General features: G+C 41.6%; 2 protein-coding genes across 2 annotated transcripts in view; one reads left to right on the forward strand and one right to left on the reverse strand.

The window, feature by feature from the left end:
• Positions 1-3,472: 3,472 nt before the first annotated feature.
• Positions 3,473-5,026, reverse strand: fbxo36a (F-box protein 36a; the record flags this gene model as incomplete). Its single annotated transcript, XM_083694651.1, has 4 exons — positions 3,473-3,631; positions 4,214-4,386; positions 4,514-4,622; positions 4,931-5,026. The coding sequence occupies 4 exons, from the start codon at positions 5,024-5,026 to the stop codon at positions 3,473-3,475; spliced, it is 537 nt and encodes a 178-aa protein (XP_083550777.1).
• Positions 5,027-5,490: 464 nt separating this feature from the next.
• trip12 (thyroid hormone receptor interactor 12) overlaps positions 5,491-13,094 on the forward strand; it is a 36,223-nt gene continuing 28,619 nt past the window's right edge. Inside the window, exons 1-5 of the mRNA XM_083694849.1 lie at positions 5,491-5,573; positions 7,722-7,778; positions 8,938-9,084; positions 9,370-9,495; positions 9,665-10,449. Of these exons, the coding sequence (XP_083550975.1) occupies positions 8,987-9,084; positions 9,370-9,495; positions 9,665-10,449 (1,009 nt within the window). The 5' untranslated portion in view covers positions 5,491-5,573; positions 7,722-7,778; positions 8,938-8,986. The remainder of the gene's footprint in view (positions 5,574-7,721; positions 7,779-8,937; positions 9,085-9,369; positions 9,496-9,664; positions 10,450-13,094) is intronic.

Genomic DNA, 13,094 nt, shown 5'->3' on the forward strand with positions numbered 1-13,094 from the left:
GGCATGACCTGGTTACTGTGGCAACCAAGAAAAAGAAAAGTGCAACCAACAAGGTGGCATAAAACTGCAAAGGTTAAAAATCTTACACAGGAGCATTGTTTTGAGTATGACTTGAGAGGCTCATGAAGCAAAGGGGAAAATATGCCAACTTTATCTGAGATCATCCATAAATCATCAGAGATTTTATTTCGTCACGACTGGATTACTGTAACTCTCTCTATACCTGTCTCAGTTATAAGGCAATTTTGTGTCCGAAGCTAATGCAGATTTTTTAAGGCAAGGATTGGTTTGGTCCCTTCCTATATTGCTGACCTCTTGGTCTCTTATGAGCTAGAGCACAGCCTAAGATCTTCGGGCAAATCTCTGCTGACCATTCCAAAGTCAAGGCTGATAATGAAAGGTGACCGGGCCTTTGGCATCAGGCCCCCTTGGCTTTGGAACGGCCTGCCCAAGGAGATTAGGCTGGCCAAATCTGTCTTCTTTTAAATCTACTTTAAAAACAAATTTTTATAGAATTACTTTTAACTGGACCATTGTAGTGGTCCAGTTAATTGTAATTGTATTCCTTTATTACTTTTAATAATCTTATTTTAAATTTGACCGCCCATTTGCTTCATGAATTCCTGCATTTTTGTATTTGAACCCATGTTTTGCATTTATTTCCCTGTTTTTGTGTTTGATTTCTCTGTTTGCTTTCTCCTTTTGTGTGAAAGGCATTGTGACCTTCCTGAAAAGTATTGTATAAATTTAATTATTAGAACTGTGTGGGACATTGTCCCTCCCCTAGTAATTGTTGTTACTTGTTTTGTTTGTTGTTAGGCTTGGTTTGTTTTCTTATCCCCTATTCCAGAATGAGGTGAGAGAGCCACAATAACTCCATATTGACTGAAGACATGGAACCAAAAGAAGCCACTACAATGTGCTGTGTATGAAGATGTTGTCTTTAATGTTGCGTTAGATGTTCTGGTGTCTATTGTCTGTCTGTTTGTCTTTCTCCTATGTTTTACATTAGTCTTGTCTGTTTTGTCTGTCGTTGTCTGTTCACTGTTCTGTCTGTCATCGATATCTGTTCTGGTGTTTGCTGTATGTCTTTTTGTCTGTGTCACTCTGTAAGGATGTCTGTTAGTCTTGTCTTTGCTATCTATCGTAGTTCTGTTATAATGGATTGTAAAAAAAAAAAAAAAAAATGTTTCTTTGAACTGACAATGTATAATGGAAAGACTATACAATTAAATTATATTACTATACTATATACTATACTTTCTACTCTTACTGTACTTTCTATAGAAACAGCATTAGTCACATACTTTGGACATATTTCCATGGATACAATTTTTTTTTTGAAATTGTAATCAAGAAATAAAAACATTACAAACCTGCTGATTCCTTGTCATTCACAGAATCTGAGTTTTGTGTTTGGCTCTTCAATAATTGCTTGGAGATTCCTCAATGTTTGTTCTGATTGTTTTATTGATTTACTTTGTACATATTCTATGCAGTTTTTGTTGAAATTTAGTATATTTTCTCCTTTCTGTCACTCTTATCCCATTTGCCACACCCATACTGTACAAGACGTATTACAGATGGGATATTCTCAAAACCACAATAAAAGCACACAGGCCTTACTGCCTCAGTCTGTCCTCAGCCGCTCCCAGCACTGGGGCCTACAGGGACACTGATCGGTGGGGAAACAGAGCCCACAGCACAAGCCTGACTGGGCCTCAGCCATACACTACAAACACACAGACACACTGCATACATAAACAATGAAACTCATTACTGTTGCACATGCACATCAAGCACACACATACTAAGTAGCCTGCCAAAATGTATCCTCCTGGCTGGTCCTACAGACCCTTTATCTGTCCCTATGGTAGTGAGCTGTCCTTCTGTGGTATGTGTGTGGGAGTGCTCTAGCCAGCTTCTGCTCTCCCTTTGCCTAGTCATGGGATTTACCTTGCTTCTTGTATTCTGTTGGCGGGTGGCTGCCTGTTTGTCTGGCCCGGCCTGGGCATAGACTTTCTGGTCCACTCCCTGCTGTGCTGCCTGTCTGGAGACCGCTGACACTGCTGCGTCACAGTCACTCCCGCTGCATCACTGACCCACAAAGAGGAGATGGGAAGGAGGGGTGATATGAATGTGTGGAGAGAATAAGTGAAAGAGGGCAAGCTCTTCCCAAACAAACAAACAAACAAACAGGGAGGCTTCCAGGCTGGTTAACTTGCATGCCTAGTTATTCCGGAATTCAGGAAGTGGAGCTGGAGACAGATTTTTGATTGTTATATAATGAATATTTTTTCCCCCAGACCCAGCTGAGGAGGCGCTGTTTTGCTAATAATAGACCATAGTACCAGTCAGGACCTTGTGCCATAGATTTATTACATCCATTCCATCCCCTCCACCCACTACTTGCTTATGAGAAGAAAGATATTTGGACACAACTAATGGATTTTATTTTAATCCCTTATGACATTGAGGTTATTTTTTTTACACATTAATTAATGAAGTTTTTGTCTCTTATATTAATTAATAATATTATTTTAGGCCTAAATGCTTTAATATAATAATATTATTACAATTAAATAATTTCCCCTTTAGCCAGACTACCTTCCTTTGTGCTTACAGTGTTCGGTTTAAGCACTTTTTCTGAGGCCAAAGAAAAAGAACAATGATACAGTTTATGAATACATTTGAGTGGAATTACCTTTGTGATAGCACTTCTTTTACACACACCACCCAAGGTTTTTGCTTGATTGACCTGACATAAAGGTCTGCATTTCACTGCCACTTTGCTCCCTCTGCTGGCTAGAGGATGTCCAGAAGAATGCAGATTCTCTCATACTTTCCTCCGTCAACAACTCCCTTAGTACAATTGATTATCAGCAGAGGGCACAAGAAAGCTCAAGTTAGTATTTTCTTATTAATCTCCAAAATGACCCCTGACCTTGATCTGGTTCTCATAATCTGCAGAATATGTTGTTCATGCACTTGTATAACACCATGTGTCATATATGGTATAGCATATTTTGTTCCCACTCTTGACTCAATGGTTAGCCTACTTCCTGCAGTATCTCATTTCAACTAAAGCCTTTAATACATGTCTACATTTACATACTTATATGTATGTAATATGGGTTTGCTTAATGTCCTGTATATTTTAGAATTATGTGGATTTTAAATAAGATACTAAAGAAACCAAGGACAAAGAAATTAATTGATTTTAATGATTTGTTTGGAAATACAACATTTGGCATTTCCTGGCAACATTTAATGCCAGGAGAAAAACCTAAAATACTACTCAGCTGCATTACAAACTGCAATTAATTTGACATTTTAGACTCAGAATAACAACACACAATACACACTAACAAATACTGCAAATACTTGTGTTATTGGAAGAAGATTTAACATTTTCCTGACAAGTAAATCTTTATTAAGCTACACACAGAGTAACACTGTCTTGTTTTAATGTTTAGATTCCTCCATGCTTCTGCTGATGCTCTTTTGTGTTGAAGAAGGTAAAAAAGATCTTCCTCCAGCCCATGGCATTGGCTAGAGCCTCCATGTCAGGGGTGAGCTCATCACAGCGACCCCTCACAGTCTGCTCCCAGAACTCTGGAGTGTTGCAGAGCTGGGATATCCAAACACACACACACACACACACACACACACACACACACACACACACACACACACACACACACACACACACACACACACACACACACACACACACCAAACACACACACACACACACACCAACTCACTCTGCATGTGACAGCCTAACTTTTGTTCTACTGGACTATAGGAGCTTCTCATCTGTTGGCAAATTACAGGAAATACATATTCTCTTGAATATGTTATGAGGGTTTCAGAGTCCCAATCGCAATCCCAATGTAAAAATCAATGCAAACAAACAGTTATATTATAAATACAGATTTTTTCCCCAGATTAATTCTGTCAATGAACCCAGCAACATGACTACAGTTGAGCCTGCTGAGCTTGGTAAAAGTTAAAGTTGGTACTTTAATTTTCTTGAATTTATATGCTAAACTTAATGTGTTATTCAATGCTATGTTATTATTGCAGCACCGTCACTCTCCCTGAAAACATGCAGTTGGGTAATATCAGAATGCCTATATAAAACCTGGCAAAGCTGATATGCTTTTGCTTATTCCATGGGTACACACTTCGAGTGTGGAGAGCCTCTTACCTTCCTAAACTTCTGTGTGGTCTGTGCAAGCCGTGCTACATCCTCCAACTTCAGGAAGGCCAGGATTCTGAGCAGTAAGTGGTTGGGCAGACGTTCCAGGTAGTCAAAGTGACCATGGCACAGTGCTTTGGTGTACTGTAGGATCTGCTGCCCAAACACCACACCTACCTGGTCTAGAGATGAGGCATGGAGTTGCACTTATCAATACACAAGGTGTTCTCAAGACACAAACAAACAAACATGTACATTTGCATGTCAGAGACTGTAATTGGTAGATTGCTGTTCTCATATAAACCTTACGCTGCTGGCGAGAATCAAGCAAATAGTCATTGTGGGATTGCTTCATTTCTCCAGGTGCAGCTCCCCGAAATTCAATTCGCAGAGAAATCTTCCATGATCTCCATATCACCTGAAATATAAAAAATATTATTAATATTTTTTATTTTTTTTAAATACACCTTATAGCCTTGTAGCTTGCATGTGTGAACACACAAACAATAAGTTACGAGGTTGATACAATACTAAAAAAAAAAGGTTGAGAACATTCACTTGATCCATTGCTGCTGTCTAAAATAAAATTACACTGGGAATGGCTGCTGCTGCCTCTCTAAGAACCTGTCCAACTAGCCAGAGCTTATATACTCTTATTTGTCAGTCTCGTGCAACGTCGTGACATAGACTATATTAGAAAATGGATTATAAAATTCAAGACCTTACTTCAGTTTTGGTTATAACAAGTTGAAAAAAATCTTTTGACGGAGCGGGACCTATGCCATTTATTTCAAACACCTTTTCTCCAAGTAGAGACGCCATGTTTAGACGCTGAATAGTTACCATGACAACAGGGAGAAGACCGAAATATTATTGTGTGTTATATGAAAGGAAAATCCATCGGCGATTTTAGCTAGTGAACGGATGCTGGTTATTTGATTGTAACATTTAAATAAATATGACACTTAATTTAGGGAAATTGTCTAATAAAGCATATTTTAGATAAAACTGTTAGATTAAGAGGTCACGACCCAGCGGATTGATATTTCGCAGATACCCTAGCTACTGTGGGGTTCCTCTGACTGACTGCGAGATAGCTCGTTAGTTGTTTGCTAGTTAATCATAGCTGAACATAGATTATTTAGATAGTACGATATATTCACACATTAAATAAGGTTAAAGCCATTTAGCTGATTTGTGTCTGAATCCTTTCCGTGTCGACTTTCAAAAGTAGTTCCTAGCGGAAGAATGGAACACTTTAGAGCGGATGTATATTGCGGTTGCAGGTCCCTCAGCTGATGTGAAGGTAAAAGCTAAGAGAGTGGAGCTGGTGCACTGTCTGTTACAACTACAACACTGGAACAAATAGGTAATAACATAATATTACATTCAGTGACATCATATCCAGTGGTATATGGGGCCTCTTTGAGAATTTTAAGACCGAATTATTTGTGAGGATTTATGACTCCGTCTCGCGAAAAAAAATATGGTTTCCAATTGCATGTCATCTCATGAATCCTGTTCCTGCTTTCCTGTTTTTTTGTGTGTCTACTCTGACAGTGTGATGCAAGCAGAGAAGGTTCAGAGGCCATTTCGTTTTGCAAATGCTTTGGCATGTATATAGCTAGCTTTTTACGTAAGCGTGCTCAACAACAATACTTCGCTAGTCAAACAGTAATTATCGCGAACTTCATATGCCGTACTATTAGCCACTCGGCGATGTGAGCCCAATTACTTTTAGCTAACGTTAGCTAGCTAAATTGCCTAGTACTTTACTAGCTAGCTAACAAAGCTATCTAGCTATTGTCGGCTATTACTCATATAGCTATGTCAATGAATAGTTAGCCAATGCAGGCTAGCTAGCAAATCGACAGCCAAAACAGAAGGTAGCTTGCTAAAACGTTAGCATCCCATTTCGCTTGCTAACTTAAAGATGGCTTGCAAAGCAAGTAAACGTTTGTTTACTTAGTTTCCTTGTTGTGTGTTACACGTCAACAGCTACCATTGTTGACTATATTGAGACGATTTTGGCACGTTAATGGCACTAAGATATAAATATATAGATTTGATTAACTGTAATGGTAGTTTCCAAATACGACAATGACGTGTGAATAATGTCATTAGATTAAATTTGCCTGACATTCCTTTTGAACGGCACAAGATTAGATTATCAGAGGAAGCTAGCAGTAGCCAGTCGCAGCTAGCCTGGTGGCTGCTAGGTAGTACAGTTGAATCCTCTCGTGCGAACTCGAAGACATTATTATTAGCTAGTCCGGCCGATGCTGCCATTTTCGATGGGAAGCTCAGGTAATTGTTAGCTATTTAGCTGTGTCATGATATTTGTCAGTCGTAAAGTTCGACTGTCTATGTTAACTAGTTTTCTTGTATACGCAGGTATGAGGACATTTTTGTAATGCCGAATTTTGTAATATTGGCTAGACATTGTTAAGACAGTTAGCCAACTACGCATTTTCGTGTCGCCCATCAATTCCTGCTAGGCTCTATAATATGCAGTCTGCCTACTCGTTTTTATTTGTCAAGCAACATAATTTGACGTCCGAGTTAAGATTGATTATCTGATTGAATCTGAAAGGTTCCAAGGACTCCTATGGTGGTGCTAACTGTCAAATTGAGTCCAATGCTGTGCTAACCAGCTAGCTGGTGGTGCTAACTACGTCAGAATGAAGGCCTCTTTCTAAACCGAGATTGAAAAGAAACAGTACAAGCTATCTAGATGATAATTCCAAAGAACGCTCTTTTATTGACAGTAGTTGTGAATTGTCGATAACTCAATTACGTTATAGTCGAACATGAAACGCCAATTGTCAGAGTTGGACGAATAAACAAACAAAGACGAGGATGTACAGTCAGAGGAGGCCTAAAATGGCCTTGCGATCTTGCCAATTGTGTCGTATTTTTACAATATCACACTTGATGTCTTCACTCCGCTTCATTAAATGTCAGCGTAAACGTAAAAGTTTATCATGTCTAAATGTTTTCACACGAGTATCAAAATTAACTCGAGAGAAATAGGTCTAAATGTGGGGCCTGAAATATTCATACATTTTGTTGTACATGGGGTACAATGTCTCATTGAACATATATTACATACATAAAATAGTACGCTATAGGCATTGATAAAGTAGCCTACGATGGTTATTAGTTGTGGTAAAGAAAATGTGCTTTGGACGTAGCAAAACAAGCAATCTTTTCACTGTACCTTTCGATTCTGTTATCTTTCAGTATTATAAATTATCAGCTAAATTCTAGCTAGGTAATTCACCACATACTCAGTGAATTTATTTCAGAACAGTAGATCAGTTATTATTATTATTTTTGCAGATTTTTTTTTTTTTACGTTTGGTCATCACACACCATGTGATCCTGAGTTAAATGTTCAGGATTCAATGCTAGGCCAGCCATCCCTAGCACATATATAGGCCTAGGTCATGTTGCATAATATCAGATTTTACCTGAATTGCTCTGACCATCTCTCCCAACATTTATGTTCCCCTAGATTGCCAGTAGGGAATTTCAATCGCAGCTGGTAAATTCCCACAGCAATCCTCTCCAGGTCGGTCTTTTTGTGAGTTGTGGTGGTAGTGTATACATTGGGACCTCAGTAGCATGCCTGTTATTTTCACCCCATTCAGTCTAGTAAAAGGCATACAGGAGCAACTATTGAAAGAAGGGTGTGAAGAAATGTCATAGGCCTATGTGCTGGGAAGTGATGGAAGAACTAGATTAATGTTAAACTGCAGAATGTTTTAATCTGTAGTGTGTCTTGATGAAATGCTGAGGCAACATTAAATACCAGTACACCATTAGTAACTGTGGACCAATGTTGGACAAGGCAACTGAACTGTGAATGGTTCCCTCCCATAGTGTGAATTCATGGATGGGTCAATATCCCCATCCTCTACTCCAATACATCTTGGTCTGGAGGGAGGAACAAAAGTGTGCTTAATTAGTAAAGTATTTTGTTGTAATATAGCCTAGTTATTGGGGTAATGGTAAGGGCCCATAGACATACTCAATTGCATATTGTCAATCCCACATTTCTAGCCCCCCTCCTTATGCCAAAAAAGCAAATCGTGCCAGTCCAGGCAGTGGTGCAAGAAACAACCCCTTTGAGTTATAACCCCGTTCATAAGACGACATGTAGGCTTCCTGTGGTTGATGGGATATGACATGCATACCCCGCAGTTTCATAGTTTATGGGTAACCCCAGTGAACTAGAGAAGATACAATGACACTGAGGCTGTTGACAGGTTTTTCTAATCTAGTTCTATGAGCCCCAGATGGCAGTGCCTTGATTTTTTTTGCCTGTCATCTTGTGTTTTTGTATCTATCTCCCTCAGTGTTTTAACTTTCTTGTGAACAGTAATTTGGGGTCTGTCCTATTGTCTTCCTGATTGGATCAGCCCACCTTCTGTTTGTAGGCAGATCAGAGCTGTCTGGGGCCCCCTGTCAAGTCTTAGGCTCATTGATTTCTCAGACTGCCTCCAAATTAATGGTAATGTGAGGCAGGGGACGTACCGTATCATGAGACGTACAATCTCATGATAATTGACCAGGCTCCCATCACTGATCGTTTGGGATTAGGGACTAGTTTATGAATCAAATGGCAACAACAAGCTGGTGGTATTATAGGCAGGCTGTTTGGGAACATGTCACACCCTGACATACTTCCCGTGACCTGATGCATTTTCTTTTTCTCTCCCATGGTCCAGTGAATGGTAGTGTCTAGAAAGGGTATGTCCCTTCAGGAGAGAGGTGCCAATGTCCAACCGGCCTAATTCCAATCCAGGGGGGTCACTGCGCCGTTCACAGAGGAACACTGCTGCGGCCCAGCCACAAGACCATACAGTCTCTGGAAGGTGAGTCTGCCAACACACTTGATCCCATGCTTTCACGTGTGTGTGCCTGTGTGTGTGTGTGTTTATTATTTTCATATTTCATTAGAATTACAAGGCCTCAACCCATTTAGTTCTGGAGCTGATGTTCATTGTAATGAATGATGTTGCATTAGGCTACCAGTACATATACATTTTGCTTGGATTGTTTTGCATGACACTCTCCTGAGTATAGTAGGCAGTTGATGACTTCTATTATTGATTATGCAAAACCCACTCTCACTTGCTCTTGAATCTCCAACCTTACAGGTTGCAGTCAGAGCAGGTAAAACATAAAGCAAATTCCCCTCCTGAAACTAGAAGACCTAATTCTAAAGCTTCAAAAGCCGCGCCCAGCTCAGCCTCTGGCCAGTCCAGAGGGCACAGCTCAAGAAGGTACCCCTCCTCTCTCCTTACCACTGTGTTATGCTAGATAAAAATTGTTTGTTCAATTTGTTGTGCCATTTTCCTATTTATACAGGCCTAAATTACTGAATGAGACAGTCGTTGTCTTTTCAGTTTGGGAAATGTTCTAATAGGTTCTCTCTGCTTCCCTCCTTGACAGAAGCAGTCTTTCACTGTCAGTGGCTTCATTTGTGCTGCAAGACGATCCAGAGGCCGCAGGGACATCAGAGCGAGAGCGACTAGGCCAACAATCCAAGAGCGAAGGCACCCGAGGGCTGAAGCGAAGCTCGGCTCCTGACCTCAACAATACATACAATCCCAGCCCTGCCAAGAAGTCCAAATCACACCCACCCCGAGACAATACCTCCGAGGCCAAGAAGGGCCCGGTAAAGTCCAAGAAGAGACCACTGGCACCAGAGCAGCCCGTGCCCACAAGCCGAGGCCAGAGCAAGAAGAGCGGGGCCTCTGGGGCCTCCCCAACCCAGAAACGGAAGAAGGCTGACTCCCTCCCTGGTCTGAGTAGCACAGCTGGGTCCCTCCCCAACCGTTCTGAGGGCAGATCTGCAAAACCCACCAAGCTGGCGTCTAAATCAGCCGCCTCAGCCAAAGCTGGGTGTAGCACCGTGACGGACTCCTCCTCTTCTGCCTCCACCTCTTCCACTTCCTCCTCCACAGGCGCCAACAGCGCTGCCCCACAAGGTGCTCGGGTCAAGCAGGGCAAAGACCAGAACAAAGCGCGGCGGTCCCGCTCCGCTTCCAGCCCCTCTCCTCGCCGAAGCACCCGTGACAAGGAGCAGGCCAAAGCCACTGGCTCCTCCAAATTTGAGTGGGCAGCCCGCTTTAGCCCCAAAGTCAACCTGCCAAAGCCCAAACTGTCCCTACCTGGTTCCTCCAAGACAGAGACCTCCAAACCTGGGCCCTCAGGACTACAGGCCAAACTAGCAAGTGAGTACCTCTCTGGGGGAAGACTCCTCCTTATACATGTGCCATTTCACAGGGAGGTCATGGGGAAGATTATTAAAGGTTTGAAGACTGTGGGTTGACTGTGGAGGGTCAATGTGGTGTTCATAGAGGCTCAAGTAGAGGTTACTCACTGGGATTAAATGTCACAGGACCTGTGGTTCCAGCAGTGTCACGGCTTCAATTACAGAAGCTCACTCTGCACTTGGACGGCTGCTGCTGGGATAACTGCTTCTCACGCCAGACACACCACCAATATGCACATTCAACACAGAGATGAACCCTGCACAAACACTTGGTGCTGGTAAACTTCCATGAATATACATAGGCTATACAGAGATAAGCCTGCAGATAAACTCAAGATACACACACACATGTAACTGGTAAAGTCACACATCACACTTGGTCATCTCTTCACTCCCCAGACATAATCATCTGTGGATTTGTTAGTTGCGGGTCCAAGCTCACTGGAGGGGGTTGTGGGCTTCACCAGGAGCTGGTGGACTGGCTCAAATTTCAGCCCATGTCAGTACTAGCCTCAAACTGGAGGATATAAATACTGTCTGGTTGCTCAGCTGTAGCCTGTGGAACAAATGGATGATTGTGAAGCTAGGACACACATACAGGCTTCACAATTTCAAGGTGATTGTACAATAGTTTAGAAGTGCTTGCTTACATGGTTACATTGTGAGGGATTGTGAGGCTTTGCTGTCATGAGGTATTGACTTGCTGTGAGATCAGTCACAACACAAGCAGGTCAGGGAGGTCAGACTACACAGCAGTGTATTGTGGGAATTGTATTATGGGGCAGACTAATGTGAAGGTCAGACTGCTGGTATGGCATGGTTGAAAGTGGGACTGCAGTGGTGTATAACGTTGTGAGCTGTAATGAATGTCATGCATGTGGATTGGGGGAAGATGATCAGTTCAGTGTTGGGTCATTCTGTTCTGTGTTGGGTAGGGGATTCTGAGATGGTAACTGAGGCTGGGCATGGTGCCACAGGGCCCAGGTCCAAATGGTCAGATGTGAATAGAGCCCCTCTGTGACGACTGGCTGACTAGCAGGCATCAGGGTTGCACTGGAGGGTGGGGAATGATTCACCATCTTTTATTAATGGGGGAGGGTCACATTGTACCCTGTCCCTTCTCGCACTTGCTGTTTCACACACACCTAGTCTCTGCCTCTGTCAACACGGCTGTAATGGTGAGTAAGCAGGATTGCATATGGGTTGCGAAGTGTAATTGGGATATTGAGAAATTGTGGAACACCATTTTGCTAATTGTGTTGGGTAACTGTAGTGTTTCTGGGGTTATGAGTGAGAGGTGTATGGTTGGAATGATGATGACTGTAGACAAGCTCTGTATTGTATGTGGTGGGTAAAAGGTCAGTCAGTAACATTTGTCTTTATACTCTCACTCCTCCAAATCTGTCAACCTAAATATTTCCAGTTTGTATTTCGGTGTTGAGATTCACAGGTTTAACATGAAGGTTGTTCTGCTGTACGACCGGATTGAGAGGTGGCTATTTATACTCTCCTCGTTGGTGGCTCTCTGCTTTGAACACAACACTAGAGCAATCAATGTCTACTCTCTCTGTTATGACTGGTGACCCCTTCTGCACCACTTCTTGCTCTGATCGCTATGCAAATATTTGCATACCCCTTGGTCTTAACCTATCCGAGGTGGCCCACTTTAATGAGCTCTGCAACCTTTTTTTTTTATGCTAAATCTTCCATAGCCTGATGAATGATAGCATGACGTTGATACAAATAGGGTTATTTTCACTTAGGGCTACACGATGAATCAAATTCATATTGAAATTGTGCTGTGAACATTTCTGAACCACAGAAGACTGATTATTTTATTATATTTTTTTTTTAGTAATTTTACATGCACCAATAAAACAAAATAGTATGGACACATGTCTGTCAAGCACATCTCTCTGACAGTGTGCATGCACAGCAGATGCTGACCAATCAGAAGCATCCCTTTGACGAGGCAGGCTAGTGAGAGGAGAGTGTAGAATCTGTCCCCCTTCTTGAGATCCCTTCCCCTAATGGGCCACATGGCCATAGAAAACTAATTGAGACAAAGGAATTGTCTCACTTGGTTGTTGAGTGACTCTGGGAATGTTTGAATACAGTGTTATTTGACTGTAACCGATAAGATGACAGGGTTCTCCCCAAAGAATGTAAGAGTGGCCCTGCGCCACGCTGTGAACTTGGTGGCACCACTATGTAAACATTTGAAGGCAAATTAAACGATACATTTAGTAATGATAGTAACTGTCGTTGATCACCAACAACATTGTTTCTGAAAACAAAAGTGAAAGTATTATGATGTTCCTTAGTGAATTCACAGTTTTAGTATTTTGGGCATTTTGACATGAATAAACACGAGTCAGGTTTTGATAATGCAATCCTGCACCACGTTGTTAAAAAATCCTGAACTCTGGATGAGGTCTGATTGGTTCACTCTTACAAACAACTCATCATTTGAGTACTGATGGTTGAAAGGCATGTATAAAACAAAAGGTTAAGGAAAATATCTTTCTCTTTGTCTTCTGGTCTTTGGTCCCAGCTGTTGTCTGTGAGTATAGAGGCCATATTTGCCTTGTAATAGATGTATTC

The sequence above is a fragment of the Argentina silus genome (genome assembly GCF_951799395.1).
Source record: "Argentina silus genome assembly, chromosome: X".
NCBI lineage: Eukaryota > Metazoa > Chordata > Actinopteri > Argentiniformes > Argentinidae > Argentina > Argentina silus.